General features: G+C 55.8%; 5 protein-coding genes across 5 annotated transcripts; 4 read left to right on the forward strand and 1 right to left on the reverse strand.

Moving 5' to 3' along the window:
• Positions 1 to 2,259: 2,259 nt before the first annotated feature.
• K452DRAFT_360698 (uncharacterized protein) lies at positions 2,260 to 3,044 on the forward strand (the record flags this gene model as incomplete). Its single annotated transcript, XM_033546363.1, has 2 exons — positions 2,260 to 2,408; positions 2,444 to 3,044. 2 exons carry the CDS (start codon positions 2,260 to 2,262, stop codon positions 3,042 to 3,044), a joined length of 750 nt encoding a protein of 249 aa, XP_033394646.1.
• A 9,193-nt stretch (positions 3,045 to 12,237) lies between these two features.
• Positions 12,238 to 16,925, forward strand: K452DRAFT_360700 (uncharacterized protein; the record flags this gene model as incomplete). Its single annotated transcript, XM_033546364.1, has 5 exons — positions 12,238 to 13,068; positions 13,120 to 15,363; positions 15,431 to 16,341; positions 16,391 to 16,634; positions 16,699 to 16,925. Exons 1-5 carry the CDS (start codon positions 12,444 to 12,446, stop codon positions 16,923 to 16,925), a joined length of 4,251 nt encoding a protein of 1,416 aa, XP_033394647.1. The 5' UTR covers positions 12,238 to 12,443.
• A 1,158-nt stretch (positions 16,926 to 18,083) lies between these two features.
• K452DRAFT_232981 (uncharacterized protein) lies at positions 18,084 to 19,148 on the forward strand (the record flags this gene model as incomplete). The annotated part of the gene is made up of 2 exons (XM_033537273.1): positions 18,084 to 18,159; positions 18,232 to 19,148. The coding sequence occupies 2 exons, from the start codon at positions 18,084 to 18,086 to the stop codon at positions 19,146 to 19,148; spliced, it is 993 nt and encodes a 330-aa protein (XP_033394648.1).
• A 62-nt stretch (positions 19,149 to 19,210) lies between these two features.
• Positions 19,211 to 20,076, reverse strand: K452DRAFT_337750 (uncharacterized protein; the record flags this gene model as incomplete). The annotated part of the gene is made up of 2 exons (XM_033545270.1): positions 19,211 to 19,822; positions 19,888 to 20,076. 2 exons carry the CDS (start codon positions 20,074 to 20,076, stop codon positions 19,397 to 19,399), a joined length of 615 nt encoding a protein of 204 aa, XP_033394649.1. The 3' UTR covers positions 19,211 to 19,396.
• Positions 20,077 to 20,941: 865 nt separating this feature from the next.
• On the forward strand, positions 20,942 to 21,594 carry K452DRAFT_290046 (uncharacterized protein; the record flags this gene model as incomplete). The annotated part of the gene is made up of 1 exon (XM_033540932.1): positions 20,942 to 21,594. A coding segment is annotated over exon 1 (461 nt), but the record flags the coding sequence as incomplete, so codon positions are not given.
• Positions 21,595 to 22,380: the final 786 nt, after the last annotated feature.

The following is a 22,380-nucleotide window of genomic DNA, read 5'->3' on the forward strand; positions in this document are numbered from 1 at the left end:
TTAGCCATCCCTCCAGCTCGATGTATGTATGCGTGCTGACGAAGTTGTCCGCAGGATTGATGAAGGCCCAGGCATGCCTGCGCATGCACGGCGACTGGCCTGATGAGCAGGTAAGCAAGCAAGCCAATATCCCCACCCTCCATCCACCCGCCGCCGTAACCAACCCCCCGCTTGAACGCCCACTAGATACCCCCCTGAAGTTGAATAATGTACAGCAAAATCTACAGCGAACCCTCCAAGTTCGGGCAGATGTAGATGAAACCTCCCATCCACATCCTCACCGCTCACTCCTCGCAGTCGTCGTGGATGGTTCCTTCGTCGTCTTCATCTTCTTCTTCTTCCTCCTCATCATCATCACCAACGTCGGCAAACTCGTCGTAACGCTGCATGCGAGGCGGCGGGCGCGGCGCAGGCGTAGGCATAGGGCGCGAAGCCGGCGTACCGCGACGACTAGCGGTGCGGACAGCCCACGGAGCCTGGCGAGGCAAAATGGTGAAGCACGTGAGCTTGCCAGGGGGCCACTGCTTAATGTCGAGGCGCAGCTCGCTGAGCATGGCGGGACCAACGATTTGGCTGACATCTTTCTTGAGCTCGCGCATGAGGTCGGCGATGACGGCCTTGCCGGGCGCAGTCAGCGCCGAGACTTTGTTCTGCTCCATCAGCGGCAGGTACGCGTCGTTGCCCTTGGATAGCACCTTGTACAGCCCGTACCCGCCGTCGCTGGCCATGTTCGCGCCCATGCCCTCACGGAAGCTCCGCATCAGCCAGTCCTTGAACAGCGTGACAGTCTGCCAGACGAAGACATCGGGCTCGTGATCCTTCTTGCCCTTAGGCAGCATGCCGGGCTGGAAGACGATCTTCTTGGGGCGGTATTCCATGAGGCGAACTTCGAGGTTATCCTTCCAGTCGGCGAACTTATCGGCCTTGCGCTTGCAGAAATCGTGCACCTCAGGGCTTAGCGACGCCTTCTCTGCGGCGGAGTAGGTCTTCCAATCTCCAATGATGTGGATCGCGGCTTCACGGAAGATGGGGAAGCAACGGATCCGGCAGGCCAGGCTCATCCACGTGATGGGGTCTTTGTTGACGCTACGCCAGAGCATCTGGTCGCCGGCCAACAACGCCAGCTCGATGGGCGCAAAGATGGACTTCTTGAACTGGAGGTACTCGGTAATGTTGACAATGCTGGATGCGCGGCTGAGCACCAAGCCGAGGTCACGCATGTTGCCAATATCGATTTCGCAGCCATAGATGGCACCCAAAGCCGAGTACCAGTCGTCAACGATGTGTCTGGAAGGGTCCTTGGAGGCACCCTCGAAGTGCATGGAAGCACGTGGCAGGTTGTCTGAGTTGACAACGTTTCCTTTGCTGTCAAGAGGCTTGTAATGTTGTTAGCTAAGACTACAAGCGCGGAAATGGTGAGCTTTACGAAGGATACGAGCTCGCCGATGCCCTCAAGCGCGGAGTTCCACGGGACATTGATCAGCTCGATGCGCCAGCGAACGGTGATGCCTTTCTTGAGAGCGGCTTTTGAGAGGACGGCAGCATTCTCATCGGTCAAAAGGCGTTCAAAATGAAGGGACGAGTCGCGAAGGATGTCGGAGTGGAGTCTCAAGCAGTTGATCGGGGTAAGGGCGATTTCAACATCACCATTATGGAAGTGCGGAAACGAGTCGCGGTGGGAAGTCATGTTGATGTTGATGTAACTTGATGCGACGGGTTGAAGCGACAGTGGGGTGTTGAGGGTGAGGAGGCCGAAGGGCCGTGGTGTCGCAAGGTTTGTGAAGGAGGTCGTGGGGACTGGGGGGACGAAGGTTTATGAAGGCAGGCGGCGGACGCGGGCCGCAGCCGGATGGTGTTAGGAAGGCGCCTGCATCAACGGCACCCCCGGTAACCATGAACATCCTTAACACAGCACTGACAAGCCACTTAGGATGGTGACTGCCGTGAATCGGCGTCATGGTATCAAGTCCGTGTGCAAGCTGCCAGATGGTTGTTCGTCGAGGGGGCTGTGACACGCCAAACACTGACGCATACGCTTTCCATGATAGCAACCACGGGCTCTCCAACTCGATATAGGGCTATTACTACATGCACCTCATGACAGTGCCGAGCATGAGGGTATTCTGCGTCTACCAGCCCGCCAATCCAAGCTCATGAACATGCTCGACGCCACAACACGAGCCTTCCAACACTGAGCAATCACCAAATCACAACTGCACCAATCGACCCATTCACCCACTACAGACATCCCAATCCGGTATGGCTCCATACCTTGCAAGCCGGTCAGTGAGTAGCTTCTCCCCCCCAGCTTTGATTACGCCAAAGAGCTTTGACCTAGTCCACACCAACCATTCTCCCCTCCGACAACCCTCTCTCAGTCGCCCTCAGCGCATCCCACCAACATCTCTGTAAGCTCCCCTCACCTCTCACCCCCACATCCTAGAAACGCTCCAACCAACTCACCTCTCACCCAACAGCAAGCCGTCAACTCCACCACTCCCACATCAACAACTACCTACAACCACGACAACAACAGAAAAATGACGACATCACGCACCCGCCGCGCCGCGCGCGCCCACCTACAACCACCACCCCGAACCCTCCCGTACCTCCCCGCCCTCCTCACACTACCAGCCGAGCTGCGCCACCAAATCCTCACATACCTCAGCCCGTCGCTCACGCTCCCACGATGCGCCTTCCGCACCGGCGCCCACGAGACGGCCTACACGCTCACGCAGACCCACCCCATCCTAGCCGCGGACGCCGAATACCTGCTCAAGCACCGGTGGCGGCGGCGCGGATACCTGCTGCGCCAGCCGGGGCGGCCCACGCTCATGACGCAGGCGGTGCGCGAGCAGGTGGGGCCGATGCGGGCGCAGGCGAAGGTGCGGCGGAGGGCGGTTGAGGAGAAGAATCGCGAGCGGAAGGCAAGGTGGAAGGCGCTCCGTTTGATGGAGAGGTGGGTCGTGTGGGATCGCTTTCTCTGCTGCTTCTTCTTCTTCTTCTTCTTCTTGTTTTTGCGTGGAAGTGCTGGTGCTGATTGACTTGATTTGTTAGAAACTCGCCGGGCCGTGGAAAGAGCGAAGCCGAAGACCGACATAGACGTAAAGGCGGACGTGTACGCAGGCGCAGAGGCATACGCAGAGGCGGTCGCACGTATCGAAAGAGGGCTACGTGAATGACCACCGATGAGGGCTCGGTTTGGGGTGGCTGCGGCTCTGCGTCTCACTGCTGGATACTGCAGGATTTCTTCCGGGTTTCACTTCTAAATTCTGTTGTGACTACCTAGTTCATATTAGACATGTAGTAATTCACATCCACTGCTCACCACCGCATCACAAAAGCAACCCTCTCCACAGATATCCACAACACAAACATACTATCACTCGTACAGCATACCATTACCCATCCCGCCAGCCTAGCACTACTCCTACCTACCGCACCCTCCTTCCCCCTCCCCATCCCCATCCCAAAAGAGAAAAGCGCATAGCAGCATAGCATAGGATACAAAAAAAGCAGCCCCCGGGCCAACACCATACCACACCATACCACAATAGGTAGCATAGGAAAAGGAAAACGAGAAAAGGAAAAAAAAAAAAGGGAAAAACGACCTAACCATACCAGCCCTAAAGCCCCTTCCGCACCAGCCCCAACCCCAACCAATCAAACTCATCTCAACTCATTCATCCATCCATCAATCCATCCACCTCACCCACCATCATCACAAAAACGCCCTAGACCGAACATTGATCCGCACGCGATGGCTCTTGGACCGACGCAGCGCTGCCTCGTCGTCCTCGCTACTGCCTTCTTCGCCCTCCGCATAAGCAGCACCACTCCACTCAGCCCCATCCCCTTCATCATCATCATATTCGTACTCATACTCGCCTTGGCCCTCATACTCGTCGTACCCGCCCTCGTAGTGGTACTCCTCGCCCCATCGCACGCCGCCTGCACCTCTCTCCCCCGCATCCGCATCCACATCTGCGTCCACATCCCCTTCCCCTTCCACACGCACATCTCCTACAACTGCCTCGCCACCGAAAACCGGCTCGGCCCCTCCACCCCCACCCAAAGACTCTTCCTCTTCGTCGCCGACGAGCTGCCGCTTTCGAAGAAGCTGAATCTCGTCGTCGTCGTCCCTCCCCAGGGCGGAGCCGGCACCTACAAAAAACTCCTCCGGGAACCATTACTCAAGCGGCGGGCGCCGGAGCGGAAGCTGTTGGGCGCCGTGCCCGCATGGCCGCCGCCCATGCCGCCACCAATCTTCGGCGGAGGCTCCAGCACTCCCCACTCGTTGACGCCCAGGCCCAGGCCAATTGCCCCGGCCCCCGCACCCGTCCCGTACGTGCTGCCGCGCCGGCTGCCCGCGTAGTCGCTGCCCGCGCCCGTCACGCCCGGCAGGCCGAGCGCGCTGCGCCGCTCTAGCCGCAGGCCCTTCCACCCTTCGAGCTCGCGCTCCAGGCGCAGGCTCTTCTCCTTCTCCTCGCGCAGCTCGCGCTCCGCGCGCTTGGCCGCCAGCAGAGCCGCTGAGTCGCTGCTCTGCAGCTCGTCGATCGTCTGCAGCAGCGTCGAGATCTTGTCGCGCGCTTTGTTGAGGTCTTCCGAGATGAGCGCGTTGCTCTTCTCCCGCCGGTCAATCTGCGACTGCAGGTCTTTGACTTGGCGGTCGATGGCACGCGCGCTGCGCGACTCGGTCGTGCGGTTCGTCTGCGCCTCTTCGAGGGACTTTTCGAGCTGTGGGTGCCGCCGCTGGGGTTAGTCGGTGTGTTCTTTCTCAATGTAGTTAAGGTGATGGGGGTAGATAGACTTACCTCGTTGATTCTGCCGTGCAGGAACCTCACGTCCTGGCTCGCCGACGAGAAGCCCTTGGTCTCAAGGTCGATCAATCGCAGCTGCAGGTCCTTGGCCTTCTTCTCCAGCTGGCCCTTCTCCTTGTGTAGCTGCACGTTATTCTCGCGCTCCGCCACAATGTCCTTCTGAAGCTCCTGACTCAGCGCCTCGGCGCGCCTCATCTTGCCCACAGCAGCCGACGCAATGTCTTCCTGCTGCGCGAGGCTCGACTTCAGTTCCAGCAGCTCGCGGTCAACCTCGGCCGCGGTGCGCATGCTCGGGCTTTCGGAGCGGGCCAGGTCGTCAAGGCGGCCTGCAGCCTCGGCAAGACGAGCCTCCAGGCCCTTCTTCTCCTTCTGCAAGTTGTCACGCTCGGCAGCCGTCTCATCGACCTGCGTACGCAGAGTGCGGACCTGGGAAAGGAGGTTGACAATCTTCGATTGGGCATCGTTGTGCGCGTTGACGGCCTCGTCACGGCTGTTGCTGATGTCCGAAAGGGTCATCTCCAGACGGCCCTTCTCCTTGGCCCATGTGCTCGAGTTCAGCAACTCGTCGTCCCACTTGCCGCGCAGCTCCTCAATCTCCTCGTGCAGACGGCCGTTTTCTTCGCGAACGTTGATGATGTTCTGGCGCTCTTGATCCAGCTCTTGAGTAAGAGTCGACAGCTCCGCCTGGTACTTCTTGCGGGTATGCTCCATCGAAGTCTCCGTGTCCTCAATATCGATGGCACGCTGACTGCGGTAGTCTTCAAGCTCGTTCTGAAGACGCTTCTTGGATTGCAGCGCACTTTCGAGGTCTGCAGACAGATCTTCAATGCGCTCTTCGTACTGCTGAGCCTGGCGTTGGAGATCCTCGATCGTGTCGTCCATCTCCTTGCGCTCCGCCATGATGCTCGCGCACTGCTCCTCGGTCTCGCGAACCTGAGTCTTGGCGAACTGTTCGGCACGGGAAGCTTTGAGCACAGCAATCTCCGCCTGTTCCAGCTTACTAAAGTACTCATCCGACCGGCTCTTGTACAGGTTCAAGCTTGAGGTGACATCCAGCAGCTTCGATTGCTCATTATCGAGCCTGATCTGCAGGTCCGAGAACTCCTGAAGGAGTTGGTTATGGTTGGCTGCCTCCTGTTCACGTTCGTAGTTGACTTCCTGCAGCTCGGATCTGGCATCACGAAGATCAACCTCCATCTCGCGCTTGGCTTGCTTGAGATCGTCAAAGGCCGTCTTGGCCTCGGAGAGCTGCGCGATGATACCATTGTTTGACTGGATCAAACTCTTCCTCGACTGCTCTTGAGAGTTGATGAGGTCGAACAATTCTTCGTGACTCTTCGTCTGGACCTCGTTGAGCGAAAGCTGGCCAGTGCGGAGACTGTTCTCGAGATCGGAAACCTTCTTTGCCGAGTCGTCCAGCATGTCATGCAGACGGAAGTTCTCGCGCTCGAGCTTCTGCACCCGGCGCATGGTCGGACTCTCATCTTGCAGCTCCCTGGAACGGTCAAGCTGGCCCTGGAGGTGACGCGCGCGCATTTCGGACATCTGCAGTTGGTTCTGGACGAGCTCCAATTCAGAAGCAAGTTCCATACGGCTGTGCAGCATTCCGGTGTCGACAGTGTGGTCAGAGCGACCGGAAGCGCTGCTCAAGTGGCGGTGATGCTTTGGAGTACCGGTAGGCGTGCCTGGCTTCCTGTTCTCCGAGTCCCGAGCAAACACTGAAGGCATGTGACGGCCATTGTTGCCGTTGAGATGGTTCATCTCCTCGAACAAGGCGCGCTTAGAGCTGGCGTGCTTGGCATCCATGTCCGTCAGCTCACCCTCGTATCTCTCGCGGAGCTCCTCAACCAAGACCTCTGCGTTCACCGCCCTCTCGTTCGCCAGGCGGGCAGACAACTGAGCCTGTTCCACCTTCTTGGCGAGATGAACAGCTTTGTCGATGTCGGCCTTGGCATCTTCGAAAGAACCAGGGTCTTCCTTCTCGTCATCAGAATCGGGCTCGAAGACCTTGCGAAGGAGCATGAGTTGGTTGTGGCACTCAGCCAGGTCGGTGTTGGCGGTGTCAAGAGCTTGCTGGACGGTGCGGTTGCTGGCTTGGGCCTGGTTCTTCAGCTGTCTTTCCGTTTCAAGCTTACGGTTGGCCTCGGCGACCTGAAGGTTGGCTGTCGATGCCGTTTTCTCCGCGTTGCGGCTGGTCATCTGCTCACGAGTGAGTTCATGGTTGAGGTCTTCCAAACCAAGAGACAGCTTCTCCTTTTGTTTTTCGAGAGAAGTGATGGTAAGATGAGCGTCTTCGACCTGTCGGAACAGATTCTTGTTGTCTTCGTCGACCCGGTTCTTCTCAGCAGTGAGCTTCATGAGCTGCACACGCAAAGATTCGCCGGCACGAGAGTTAGACCGAGCAATATCAAGATTCTTTTGCTGAACCTTGTTGAGTAAGGCACGGTTATCGTTCTCGGAAGCCGTCAGGCGGCCCTTGATGGTAACCAGTTCACGCTCGAGCCGCTCCTTGTGTTGGTCGTTGTAGGCTCTGTACGTATCTGACTCAGCGATCATCTGAGTAAGGCCTTGGACTTCCTTGTTGAGTCGAGCACACTCTCGTTCCATCTCCTCCAACCGCTTCTCCTTGGCCTCGATTTGTTGACGCAGCGCAGCTTGGCGCTCCGATGCCAGCTTGGCAATTTTCGCTTCCGCAGAAGACTCGGCCTCCAGCTTCGCCTCCTGCAAGTCGAGAAATTGTTGACGAAGGGTGCGAAGCTCTTCTTGGTATTCCTTACGCTCCTTCTCAGCTGTAGCACGAGCCTCGGTTGCGCGACGCAAGACATCCGTTTGGACGTACATCTCTTTCTCAATGGTGACCTTGGCCTCCTTGAGAGTTTCGTGCTGTTCCTTGAGCTCGCTGAACTTGTGGTCACTAAGCATCTGAACATCATCGCGGGACTGCCTCTCACGGCTGAGGTCCGCCTGGACTTGAAAGAGCTCAGCTTTGAGATCTTCCACCTGCTTTTCAAGAATTTTGCGGCTCTCGCCTGCCTCGGCATCTTCAGAGAGCTTGGCTTCCAGTAGTGCCTTTGTGTCAGCGGCTTCGCGCTCAAGCTGTGCTTTAGCGGACTGCATCGCCTCTTTCTCGGCCTTTGCTTCCCGTAGCTGGCTCTGAATGTTGTTGTGCTTCGAGGTGAGGGAGTTCCTCTCGGTGTCGAACTTTTCCTTTTCAGACTCGTAATGCTTATTCTCTTGTTTGAGAATGGCCAGCTCGCTATCCTTGCGCCTGACGAGGTCCTCAAAGCTTGTAGCGCTAGCAGACAGGTCTGTCATCTGCTGCCTGATTTCCCGGTTCTCTTCAACGAGCTCCTTGACTTGCTTCCTCGCGGCTTCAAGGTCCTTCGTGGCTTCGGCGAGCTTGAGGTCAAGTTCTTGGTCGTTCTTGAGCAGCTTTTCCTCGAGGTCCTGCAACTTGGTCTCTTTGATGGAGAGCTGACTGTTGAGCATGTTGACTTCATGGGTAAGCTGTTTCTCGGCCTCGGTTCGCTCGTTCTTGGCTTGCTCCATTTCGGTTATCTGAAGCTCCAATTCGGTGATCCTGTTGACAAGTTCTTGCTTGGCCTCTTCAAGGCGGCTGATGATGTCGCCGGCATGTTCCAGCTCCCTGCGCCACACGTCGGCTTGTTCCTCGATTTCCTTCTTTGCTATCATCAGTGCGCTGAGTTGCTCTTCCAAGTTCTCGGAGTCCGCCTCGGCCTCAACAAGTTTATCCACCAGCTCAGCTTCGCGTTCCTGGAGGCGCTTGAAGATCTCCTCCTTGTCCAAGGCGAGAGCACGTTCACTCTCGAGCGTATCCTGGATTCGCTGGACTTCAGACTCAACGCGGCGGCGCTCGTCTTCGATTCGCTGGCGCTCATCCGCCTCGGTCTTTCTCTGTTCTTCCAGCTTCTGGATCATCTCATCACGCTTCTTGACTTCGTGAGCTTGCCTAGTAGCGCCCAGAAGCGGTCTCATGCGAACAAACAGTTGCCACCACGGATTGCCCTGGAGATCAAGGTAGACTTGAAAGTTGCGCTGGATGACGCGGGTAGCTTCGGCCCTGTACAACCGCTTGTGTGCGGCGCGGCGCGTCAGGTATCCCCGAGCGCGAGACTGGAACTGAGCCATGATCTTGCTGATTAGAGAGTCACGTTGTTCTTCGAGTTCGGCCAAGACACCAGCACGGAAGAAGACCTTGGTAAGACCAACGCGGTAGAACGAGCGGTCCATGTTGAGCTTCTCCAAAATCATCCTCGTTGCCACTTGACCTTCCATATAATCCTTGGGTAGGTCACTGCAAAGGATGCCGTACCGCAGGCGGAACTCTTCGAAAGGCAATCTGTTCGGGAAACCAGTGCGGGCAATACGGATACCTTCCAAGACACCATTGCAACGAAGCTGGTCCAGAACCAATGGAGCGCTGAATTGCTTCGGTTTTTTCTTGTGATTCGGCAAGATGCAGCGAACGAAATGGGGGTGGGTGGAATGCAATTGGCCCATCAACTTCCCGAGATTCTCCTTGTGTCTCTGCGCAACCGTCCGGAACAAGCCTTTCTTGACGCGGCTTCGCCCGAATGTGCCTTCGTCGCCCATGTCTGCGCAGTCGGCGAATAGTTTGCCCACGTGCTTTTCGGTCGACGCGGCAAGAAGTCGAGTGACATTGTCGTTCATAGGATCCTTGTTCTTTTCCAGCCAACCCTCTGTAGAGTACTCGACCTCGGCTGCATAATGCGTGAGAATGAAGCCTTGGTTGAACTTTGAGCGCCTGTACTTTTGTGTTTTCCCATGCCAGAGTTGATGCAATTTCTCCGTAAACGACTGGTCCGTTGCTTTGGGCATGACACTGTCTTCATCAAGGCAAGAGAAGATACCGATGGGGTTGGAGAGCTCAATGAGATCAATTGTCGGCTGCAGATCGCGCCCGAAATCGATAAACTTCCACTCAATTTGCTCCCTAGCGTACTCTTCTTGCTCGAGAACAAACATGTGGTGGTTAAAGAATTGCTGCAGTTTCTCGTTTGTGTAGTTGATGCAGAGCTGCTCAAAGCTGTTATCCTCGAATATTTCGAAACCAGCAATATCGAGGACGCCAATGAAGTGAGAGTCATCGCCGCCAGTTCCCGACTGGTCTAGTTGTCGATTGATGCGGCTAACGAGGTCGCCGAAACTACGCTCGTAAATGCCCTTTGCGAGGGCATCGAGAGCCAGACGAACCTGCTCCGGCGTCTGTACCTTTTCCACCCATTCCCGGCCAGCTTTGACTCTCGGGTGAAGCAAAGACTTCATGAACGGCTCGGCTGGTATGCCGAGTAGTTTGCAAACCTTCTCAGCCTGCGCCTCCGCGTCCGGATCAAGTGCTGCCTGGTCTGCGCGGAGGCTTTCCTTGACGACCTTGACGTTACCCAAATGCATTACGGCAGCAATTGTTTGCAATATCGATTGCTGTTCTTTCTCGGTAAAGCCCATGACATGGAAAGCGTCGATGAGGGCCGCCCACTCGTCAATGTCAGAGATGCCGGCGATAACGTCGTTGCCGTACTTGGTGTACTCAAAGTCTCCGACGTCCAAATCTTCCAACATGAAACTTTTCTTCATCTGAGCGTCAGCCCCGCGGAGCAACTGGTAGAAGACGTGGTAGCTGCGTTCATTTGCGTTTGGGCGGACCACCCTCGACTTCTCCAGAAGATACCAGTCAATGTATGCTCCTGCAATCTGACCAGCACGAGTGAACTCGATCCTGATAAATTTGCCGAATCTAGAAGAGTTGTTATTGCGTACTGTCTGCGCGTTACCGAATGATTCCAGAATGGGATTCGTCCGGAGAATCTGCTCAGAAAGGTCCGAAAAGTGGTTGCCACCGGTAGACTTCCGCCTTGGTGCGTCTGACGTAGCGACAGCCGCGAGATATTGGATGACCTTCTTGGTGTTTTCCGTTTTTCCAGCACCTGACTCTCCAGTAACGAGGATGCTCTGGTTCTCGCCTTCGTCCACCAAGTTCCTGAACGCCTCGTCTGCCATGGCAAAGATGTGTGGCTTGGTATCTTCCCGATTCCGACCCTTGTACATGTCGACATAGTCCTTCGAGTAAATGGGCAATGGGCAATAGGGGTTGACCGTGACAAGGAAAAGACCGGAGTACGTCTGGTTCAAAGTCAGAATGCCATCTCTCATACCGATGCGCGTGCCTCCAACTCACATAGATCAAGTCCGCCTGGTATCGCATGTGCAAGTTGTGCACCACCGAAGGCTCGTTTAGATGCGTCAGTTCCGCCATATCGTCGGCCTTGTCGAACTTTGCCGGATTGACCTTGTCGACGCTGTCCGAGTCCACGGTTTGTTGCTACAACAGGTCAGCTCGAGTCTCACAGCGGGTAGTGTGGCGCCTACAGTGTCATCGTCGCATTGCACCAGTAACCGGTTGCCGTCCAGCTCCTCGACGACCCATCCTCGCACAAAAGCGGTCTCTGGATGCCTCAACCAGACGTATCGCTTGCCCGAGAAGTCATTCTCCCCCTCGATCCCGCGCACCAGCTGAGGCGCATTCTGCATCTCTTCCGACTTTATGAATTTCGGGGCGAAGGTTCCGGCGGCGGCCGCATTGTTGCGGATGGAGTTTGAGCGAAAGCGAGAGTCATTGCGCGCGGGTATCAAGGCATTATTCGTAAGGGAAGACGAGGATTGGTTTCGTGAATGACCTAACGACGGCATGGGCGACAGCGGCGAGCCTTCGAACATGGACTTGCGTCTTTCGGCGCCGTCGAGGGGCATGGGCGACGAGGGGTTCGAGGAGCGATTAAACGGGTTGATGCGCCATCGGGGACCGTTCTGCGCCGGCGAAGTCATGGCGGCGCGTAGTCGACGGCTTGTTTACTCGGGGACTAAGCGGGACCAAGGGGCATTCCGCCGGGCTGAGGCGGCAGGTGGACGCAGAACGAAAGGAAAGAAACGGCACGGATCAAAGAGGGTATGTACAATCCATGACCGGTGGGAGTTGTAGGTGGTTGCGTGAAGGCGGTGGACAGGCTGGATCGCCAGCGGATGGGAACAAAACACTCGTCACCGGGGGCACGTCCAGCGCGCCAATCAGGGAACCCCGGTCGGCGGCGCGAATCACGGGCACGCAGCAATGTCAAGCAACGTCGTGGTTTTTTTTCAGTTTTGTGCAGTAACAGTTGTCAATGTCGCGCGTCGAGTGGTCGGCTCTGGCGCGCGGGAAGTGACGGGGGCCACGAAAGACGTGTGCATGCGAGCGTGGCCTGTCGCCGCCCTTCCCCCGCCGTGAACAGTGCCAGTCGGTGCCAGGCGCTGTCAGTCGTGCTTCGCTCGCGCGCGCACGGACCAGTGCCGGGCAGAATCGATCATGATGGCCGAAATTCAAACACCCCCGACCCGCCTCTCATCACCATCTTGCCTCCATCTCCCTCCCCTCCCAAGCCCGCACGCCTCCACGCATCGAGCCTGGAGACGCGCTGCTTGCTTCTTGTCGGCGCCCCATGCGATTCTGACATATCCATGCATCGCTCTGCCATCTCGTTTCTTCACTTGTAGTTACTACTAGCATACGTGACCGCCTCTGCTGCTAACCTGCAGGAATCTCCTATCATGGCCAACTATCAGCCCGCGCCGCCGTTCTTCGGCCGCTCCTATCCCATGCCCCTCCCGCCGCCGCCAAACGTCACCCCGGCCAGCTTCCAAAACCAGCCGCCGCAGTCGCAGCAGCAGCCGCCGCCGCCGTCGCAGCAACCGCAGGCGCAGTCGGCGGCCGCCTTCCAGCAGAACGCGTCGCTGCCTCACCAAATGGACTTTACTACCTTTTCCACCCTCTTCAACAACGGCACCCTCCCGCCGCCCGTCTTTCCCCCGCCGTTCGCAGGCCAGCCAGGCTTTCTTCCACCTCCGCCCATTCCTTTTCCTGGCTTTCAGCCTCCGGCGCTTGGCTTCCCCGTGCCACCTCCCCAGGCCATGTCTGTCCCTCAGCTTCCACCAACGCTGCCGGTCAAACCGGCTCCTCCCGCGCACAACAATCGAGTCTCGGAACTGGTAGGCGACAAAGAGGAGGGTGAGCTGAGTGACGACGTCAGGCCGAAAGCCGCGACGGACTACACGGCTTCGAACGCAATGCGCTCGGGTGTAGCTCGTCAAGGCGAGGCTCGCGATCAGCAACTGGCGAGCGGCGACAGGTACCGTCCTGGGGCTGAAGCCGCCTCTCCTCGTGGTTACGGGTTGCGTAGGTGCCACAAAAACGCCAGTTCAACGATCTATACTAACCTAAATCTAGGGAGCGAGATTGGCAAGTATGATCGCGGTAGCCATCGCGATGAGTACAGGCCCGAATCCTCGCAGATGCAGAGACCTCGTGACGGGCGATCACCTGTCTCTTCTTCGAGAGAGCTTCCGCACCGCAGCAGCAGAGGTTATGATACTTATCGTCCCGAACATGATCGTGCATATATATCCCAGTACTCGAAATCTTCGAACCAGCAACCGTCCGTGCAATCTTCTTCTGCCATTGCACAAGATACTAAGCCTGAAGAAAGGAGCTCGCCAAACGGTGAGAAATCCATTCCGTTGGCAAAGCAGAGGGAGGAGTCGATTGCTTTCGTCAAGGTCCTGAAAGATCAGGGTTACGGTTTTGCAGACTTGGTCAAGGAGAATCTTGACCCCAAGCTCCTCGGGGAGATTTTCGTTCATCTTTCAAAGATCTCCCCCCGGTTAACACAAGCGCAGCCTGTTAACGCGTCTTCAAACGCTCCTCCCCCACAGGTAAACGCTCATGCTGCGGCGCCTGTCGGTAACGCTGCAGGAATATCCTTGTCTACTTCTGTGAAGCCGGTACAAGCGACTGCCCCAGCTGTACGGTCAAGTTCGGGTGCCTCTCCGTTGCCTGCTGTGCCCGTGGCTGCCGCGCCAGTGCAAGACAGTACCTCGGCGAAGCTTACCCGCAAACCTACGGTAACTATCCCTGCTACGAAGCCTGCAGTCACGCAAGTCACATCCCCGCCTGTAGACCGTGCCGAGTACATCAAGCGTTTGATGGCGGCCAAGAGCGGCAAGGCAAGCTCGACGGCCCAGCCGCCAGCGCCACCTGCTGCTGTTCCAGAGAAGGCGCCTGTTGCGCCTCAGGTACAACCTACAAAGAATGCTTCGAGCGCGCCAAAGCCCAACGCTCCTGCAGAGTCTGCTAAGGCTGTAGATCCGGTCGATCCGGGAGCTCTTGCTGCCCAAAAGAAAGCCGCTCAGAATGAGCTCTTGCGCAAGAAGATTGAGGCGCTCAAGCTTCCACGGCAAAAACCTGCGGTTGAGCAGCAAAATGGATCAGCCAATCAAAGTACCGGCGCGCAGACACCTGCGACTATCAACACAACTGAAACTGCTACTCCTCCCCACGATGCATCCAGCGCCCATGCAGTCGATACGAACGCAGTTTCAGTCGATCAGAAATCGCCGGCTGCTTTGCCTTCCGCCGTGCATGCACAGTCGCCTAGAGGGATACCTGGTTTGTTCATGACGTCTACTGAGCCCCAGTCGCAAGCCTCGAACAAGCCTGCGCCGGCACCTGCCCCCGCAGCTCCTATCAACCAGGGGCGTAAGCGGCCAGTGGCGGCGGATTTTGAGGACATGCAACGCGCCACCCCCTCGATGTTCAAGCGTCCCTTCGGTCAAAGCAGATATGAGAACGATCATCAGGATCTGATCATTGAAGTGAGTGACGATGAGTCTGAAGGTAGCGACATGGATGTTGACGATGATCTTGAGGAGACGCAACCTGCTCCGGTGGCTGCAAAGTCATCTGGTTACTCTCAGACTGCCGCCGCGCGCAACTTGCCGCCACTCACAGACTTCCCGTCGAGGCCCAATTTCGGCCAGAATGGCTCGACTCAAGCCACCACCCCTGCCGTTCAAACTCCAGGGACAGCAGATGATCTGAGACGGAAAGAGGAAGAGCTTGCTGCTTTGAAAAAGAAGTTGGCTGAGCGGCAACTTCAGCAAAAGGCCAAACTCCAATCCAGCCGCGCTTCGACTCCTGTGATGGCGAAGCAGTCAGCGCCGGCTTCCGCTCCGCAGAGTATCGTCGCTACTCCGCCGTCAGCTACGTACCAAGCAAATGAGATGCCGATTCTGTCACACGCAGACCAGCGCTCTGCGCATACAGGTACAAGCCCTGCTGGTACGGCTGCGCCTGCCGCCAAGGAACGCAGCGTCTCTCTTGTAGGAGATCGGAGCAGCGTGTCGCAATCACCAGCCGAATCTGAGTGGAGGCGGCGCAGACGAGCTGAACTTCAGTCTAGTATCTTTGCCTCAGAAGCCGGGCTCAGTACCAATTTGTCGAGACTCGAGCAGCTTAAGAGAGAAATGGAGCAGATTGAGGCAGAGAATCGCAAGCGGCAGTTGGAGAAAGAACAGCTTATCGATGAGCTTGAGGGCCTTGGTATTGACACGGAGGGGATGCCGCACGAGGAGCTTCAAGCTAAGAAGAACGAGATCATGCAGCAGCAAGAGTCTGAAGCTGCCAATCTCGAAGGTAAGACCCACTACCATTTGTTCTGCCGCGTTATTGCCCAACCGGATTCATGCTTACTTGATAATAGCTTCCAAAGGCCTCTCTCAGGAAAATGCCGCCCCAGAAAGTCAAGATCCCATTACTGATGCTTCGCGTCAAGACGTCGACATGCTCCTACCTGCCGAGGCGAAACTTGACAATGTTTCGCAGGTGCCTACACAGGAAGCAGTCGTCGCGGATGGTGCCAAAAATATATCCGAGGGCGAGGTGGAAGACGAATCCGACACTACCGATGCCGAGATGGAGATGTCCGACAGCGAAGCTGAAGACGATTACGAGCCGAGTCCAGTTCAGCCGCTGGCTTCCGTTCCAGCGGTAGAGCCTGTGACTGGTGAGAGTGTCCGGCAGCTTTCCAAGACTGTCAACGCTGACCCAAAGCCTGCCCTTCCCGCGGAATCGTCGGAGCAAGAAGACACCGAAGACTTCTATTCCCCCGAGCCCTCTGGCGAAGCGGCGCAGAAGGCTCCGGGTGGCGATGCTGCCGCTCAGGTCGCCAACGATTCTCCGTACAGTTTCGGAGACAGCCAAGAGGATGATGACATCACTGCCCGAGACGAGAACATGGACACCCAAGAGCCACCGAAGCCTGCGCCTACCGACATCGCTGATGCCGAGTCCGACGTTGCTATGGACGAGGACGAAGACGACTACGAGCCGTCGGACGCTATCCCAGAGGCAGCGCATGCTGCATCTTCTGCGCCCACGAGCGAGTACCCCACGCCCCGGACTAAATCTCCTGCCGATCTTACCGGGCTGGAACCTGCTCAACTCACTGCAGACACTCAGGCCACCACAACCTCTGAGCCCACACCCGCCGTGTCTGCGTCAGCGTCAGAGGGGTTCTCCCGATCACCTCCAACCCAAGTTGCTGTCGTAGCTGATGACCTGGCTCCAGAGCTCCAGCCGCCATCTTCTCAGGAATTACAGCCGTCACAAACCGTACGTCCCCTTCTCCCACTATTTCCGCCTCTAATACATACGTCCACAGGCACTCTTACCCAGTGAGCCGGCGATCCCGTCGCGCTTTACCCCCTACGAAAGCCCACTCAAGCAGTTCAGGGCGTATCGGTATCATCCAGAATACTCCCGGAGCGTGCCCGGGGGGTTTCGGTCACTTACCTACAGCCACGAGATCGATCCCATCAAGCCAGTCTGTCCTTACGAATTAGCAGGGGGCATTTGCAATGACAATGAGTGCGATGGACAGCACTTCCGCGCCATGGGACTAAGTGGTGCGTTGCAAGGCCATACCTGTCACATCTCCCCTTTCCCGCCCTTCCCTGCACCACGTTCCAGCTGACTCTAGGCGGCTTAACCATGTAGAAGATAAAGTGCTTGTGCAACTGGGGATTGTAAACCCCGGGCGCACAGAGGAAGAACAAACAGAGTGGCGCGCTGGCCTCAAGCAAGTGCTCAAGCAGTTGCGTGAGCAGAACGTAAAAAACGCCGAGTCCGTCGCCTCCGCCATCACCGAGTATCGCCGCGAATTCCTCAAGGACCCCAGTAGAGTGCTCAATCTTTGAGGCTTGCTTGATTTATGCAATGTAAGGCCCCTTAGCTCTAGCCCGACGTGGGTGTGTGGTCAAGACCTTTTGGCTTTCCGGTTTTTCATATGCGGATGGATAATATCCCAATCTGATGTGATGTCCCGGGCCTTGCACACTCGTCTTTCTTATTCAATTCATCCCCTTCCCCCCTTTTCTTTCAGTACGCCAGCTGCCAGTGCAGCCTGGAAGAGAAAGAGCGAAGATGCGTTTGCACAAAGTATTCCAACAGAAAAACATAGTACGAAAAGAAAAGGGGAAAAAAAAAGACCAAAAAAACCCGCCCAGTCCACTTGGCTGGGCTACGACTGACGGCGATGCCGCATCGAACGGCGCAGGATACCCATGCATGTAATGGCGTTTCTGGGATCGCGGCTTCGCGACCAGTATCGTTTGGGGTAAAAAAGGGAGGGTACTCGGGGGGCAATGGCGCAGAGAGGCTTTTGTCGGCCACGAGATGTCGATGGCTTCGATCGAGTAATTGATTGGCTGGGTTTTGTGAGCCGCTGGGGAGCGGCGAGCGAGCGCGTTAGGTAGTAGCATGTCAGCCCGCAGATGCAAAACTGATCGAGGCAATAGATTTTTGATTTCCATAAACCAAGTTTTTTTGGGCTTGCTATTGCGAGTGGTGTGGTCGGTGGTTGTTGGGTGAGGAAGGTGTGTCGCCCGGTACCGGGCTGTGGTGGAGTTGGTGGAGTTTAGGGTGGTCGAAGACAGGTTTTCCCCGCGTCACGTGCGGATGAACTGTCCAGGGCCTTCCCCACACACACGACACGCGCCACCAGCGCGATAGTGGAGCGGCAGGTTTGCCGAGTGGGGGAGGAGTTCCGACTACCTTGCGGGGAGCTGCTTCGACCCCGCGCGCGGACGCTCGTCCGCTAGGCCAGCACACAGTTGTGTGCGACGCGCTGCTGCTGCTGCTGCTGCTGCTGCTGCACGCTCCACCGGCTGCGGGGTACTGGTATATAAACCCCGCGCCGGGGGAAGGGAGGGGAGGTTTGTTGTTATCGGCAAGCTGTCTTCCCTTTCCTCTCTCTCTTCTTCTTCTTCTCTGATTTTATTCTTTCACGAGCTGTGGACGCTTATTGTACTTGCCTACCTATCCACTCTACCTACCTATCGACAGAGCTTCTCGAGATGGCAGCAGCAGCAGCAACGCAGACACCGTTCTCGGTCAATGGCAAGACGGCCATCGTCACTGGCGGAGGCTCAGGTACGTTGCTTGTCACACCGCGCCCACTACCCCACCGCACCCCACGCTAACGCCCGACCCCACATACAACAGGCATCTGCCTCGCATTCTGCACCGCCCTCCTCTCCCGCAACTGCAACGTCGTAATCGCAGACCTAGCGCTACGGCCCGAAGCCGAGGCACTGGTATCCGCGCATAAGGACAAAGACGCCAGCAACAAGGAAGGGCGCGCCGTGTTCGTGCCGACAGACGTGCGCTCCTGGCCAGCGCTAGACGAGATGTTTGCCACTGCGGTGCGCGAGTTCGGCACCTTCGACATCGTGTGTCCCGGCGCGGGCGTGTACGAGCCGCACTGGAGCAACTTCTGGCACCCGCCGGGCGCGAGCGCCGCGAGCCGCGACGATCCGGCGGGCGGGCGGTACACACATCTGGACATCAACATCACGCACCCGGTGCGGGTGACGCAGCTGGCGCTGGCGCAGTGGCTGAACCCGGCGTCCGAGGATGGCAGCGTCAAGGAGACGCGGGTGTCGCCCGCGGCGCCCAAGCGCGTCCTCCATGTCTCGAGCGTGGCGGGGCAGTCGCCTGGGTTTGCGAACCCCGTGTACGCGGGCACGAAGCACTTCATCAGCGGGTTTGTGCGGAGCCTGGCGCCTCTGGAGGCGCGGCTGGGCGTGCGGGTGAACGCGGTCGCGCCCGGTGTCGTGCGCACGCCGCTGTGGACAGAGCATCCCGAGAAGATGACGTATGTGGACGAGGGCGGGGACCGGTGGACGACGCCGGAGGAGGTGGCGGACGCGATGGTGAGGCTGCTGGAGGGCGATGAGAAGGAGGCTGGTGCTGGCACTGTGCTGGAGGTTGGCGCGGGCTGTACGAGACGCGTTGACGCTTTTGATGCGGCTCGCCCGGATCCGGCGCCTAGTAAGGGCCTTATTCCGGGGAATGTGCAGATGGGCGTGGAGGAGGTGTTTGGTTGGTTGGCGGAGGAGGGGTGGGGTGTTAGGAAGTAGGAGGTGGGAGTGTTGGGGGGTTGTGTTTCGGTATTGATATGTTTATTGCTGGCTTCTTGTATACGTTTGCCAATTTGTTGATTGTTTTTGATTTTGTTCTTTGGATGATTGTGTCTTCTTTCTTCACGATAGTGGCCCGGGAAAGTTTGTGGAGTTGTTTACAAGTTTATGACGGCCGTAAGTCAACGTTTTTCTTTGCTCTATACTTCTTCGTTCACGAAGCATCCCAAAACAAAGTTGAGATTTCTCTATCGATGCGGATGGTATGCTACATACACTTGAAGAATCCCAGTGACAGATTGTATGAGACCGAAAGTTATCGTCAGTAAAAGGACAAGCACTGCGACCCAGAAAGTGAACCATTCAACCTTACTCCGTCTGTCGTACCACAGCTGTAAAGCTCCCTTCGGTTGTGTCTTATCGTATGCTTCGACAATAACGCTCAGTCTATATCCCCAGTGAGTATAGTCCTTGAGGTTATAACCTAGGGAACATTTAGGTAGCTCCGGCGCGCTCTCATCAATAACATGACCATGTTGTAAAGCCACTTTGGCAGATCTTTTGAACCAATTTGCTGTCTGTGATCGACATGGAAGAAGCAGTGCCAGACTAGAGAGTGTCTCATTCAATAACTCCGCAGAAAGATGTTCGCTATGCAACGTTAGCGTGGGAGTCTTACTTCTTCATTCAATCTCGATACGTACCTGTTACCAGTGCCTTGTATTTGACCTTCTAGTACAGCAACGTGATGGTACAGTGAAACTGTTAGCAGGTCATCGTCGAATGCCAAGTGCTCTGCCAAATCGTCTGTCCAGATGATATCAAACCCTCCAATACGTTCTAGAGCATGAGCATCGACATGTTTTGGCCACCGGCGATATGCTGGAGATAATTGCAAGCTGCTTCCCGCCAACCTTCTTTTAACCATTCTTTCCAAGCTTTCATTCTCAGGCCATTCATAGTCTAGGTTGCGGAAGAAACCTGTTGAATCTGCAACATCGACTCTTACCATCAACCAAAGTCGCACGGTAAGAGCGAGTGCTGCTTCCATTTTATGTTTTTCAACCGATGAAGGAAGAGTTTCAGACTCTGCTTGCTGAACAAGATTGTGTCTTTCTGTAGTATTTCTCGGACGTAAACTCAGACGTGTGAAAAACGACTGAAACTTGAGGGAGTTGCGAGGCTCTTCGGAGTTCTCTCGTAGATGTTGGACGAGCCCAAAAAAGTCTGTGTATGTTGAGATTGCGGGCTGAATACTGTGCGAAGTCCAGTTGTTGGTTTCTTTTCTGAAATACTCGAAAAAAGCTGCTTGGCTCCAGAGTGTAACTACATCTTCAGAAATTGAAACACCTGGGCCAGCCCATAGATGCTTAGTAATCCGTTCTTGCAAAGCTCGAGGCAGCCCTTCCTCCCCAACTGGACCCAACAAGAGACGATCGAGCTCTTTATCTGTAGCACTTGGATGTAGATTCTGGAGTGGTATTGTACTCATGATTGCATTCGTTGGGTGATGACACAATCTGTAAGGGACGATAAACTAATTATTAGAATGCGAGATTAATGAGGCTTCGGCTACCAAGTGCTGACCGGTCAGTGAGGAGGCTGAGCTATGCAGCTAAGCTTGGAGGCGGAGCTATGTAGCTGGGCTTGGAGGCGCAGTGAGAAGCCAAAAGCTGTCAGCTGCACTAATGTGCTGTGACATCGGACATCAGTGCATAAGCACTAAGGCTATCTTTCCCGCCCATAAAAATACACGATTCCCTTGTTTGAGAAGTTCAGCCCCGTCTCAATTTCTCAATCCGAAGTATGTCGAAGTAGTGCGATGAAAGCATTGTGTGTTCGCGCAGTTCAAATCGATCCTACTATCAAACTTTGAACGACATAGCGAATCCACAATGGGTGTCAGAGGAACCCCCCAACCCCGTGGTGGAATAATAGCCAACATACTCACGAAACCTACGAGAGCTTGCTACAGTGAGTCGTTTGGGACAGAAATCAACAGCATTAAGGGAAAACGCCGCTGGAGCCTAAAAGGGTTCGCCTTGGAGTTATGGCACAAAAAAATACTTCCCAGGTCGGACAGAATTGTGGAGAATGAGAAACCAGAGATTTATCGAAACTGCAACGTCCGGGATACCTTTATGGCACGTCACTGCTGGATGGTTGGCCCTGATGAGCAGCACGCACATCCTACTATTGTGGTCGTCTCCGAAAGCAAGATTGTTCTTCGTCGAACAATGCGAATGCTCGCCAAAGATAACAAGATCGAGGAGGACGGTTTCAAAGTGATGGGTGTAAAGACATCGGACGTCAGAGAGCTTGCTGGAGAAGCCGAGTTCACTGCTGTATTGGTTGATGTCATGGAAGATGCAGGCTTTATTCATTCCAGCCTTTGTGGGAGACAGTTTTTTGTCAACGATACAAAGAAGAAAGCTGCTATCGGCGGAACAGTGGTGATAGATGGACGCTACTATGCCCTTACCGTAGCGCATCCATTTCTCCAGGAGGGTCCTTTGCATGAAAGCATGTCCAACTCCCCCAACTCTCAAGAAGAAATGGAAGTATTTGACGGCGAATGGGCATTTCAAAGCGATGATTACAGCGACTTGGAGCGGGAGAACGACATCCTTGAACGCGAAAGCATGGAGATAGTCGTAAATGATGACGATGGCATCCCATCTCAAACGTCAAGTGACGTACATCATGGACATGGTAAGAACTCAGTAAACTCTCCGCCGGGTTATCTTTCTAACTCTATTAATAGAGGTACCCACTTGCCTATATCCGTCTCAAATGGAACTTCTAGGTAACACCTCGGTGCCACATAATGACACGTTCAGTGTATCCTATATCGCCGACCAAAACCTTCATGGATCCGGTGATATAGTAGACTGGGCTCTGATGAGTCTCGAAGACACAAAGTACTACGGAGTAAACGAGATACAAATTCCCACCGAAGATGGCAACCGAAGTTATGTTTACCTTGAAGATTTTGCGCATTCTCCGCCTCAGGGCCGAATTGCCGTCGCCGTTGGGGGCAAAAGCACGTTCGGCACGGGTTCGGTTTGCTCTGTCAAATTCAGAGGCTCAGAAACACCTACAAAGCTATGGTCCATACACACGTATGAGCCACTTGGTAAGCGTGATTATTTATGTTATCCCTTTCGAGGCTGACGAATTATATACAGGCCCTGGAGTATGCGGCGCCTGGGCCGTGGGCACAGAAGAAACA

Source organism: Aplosporella prunicola (genome assembly GCF_010093885.1).
Source record: "Aplosporella prunicola CBS 121167 unplaced genomic scaffold K452scaffold_21, whole genome shotgun sequence".
NCBI classification, from domain to species: domain Eukaryota; kingdom Fungi; phylum Ascomycota; class Dothideomycetes; order Botryosphaeriales; family Aplosporellaceae; genus Aplosporella; species Aplosporella prunicola.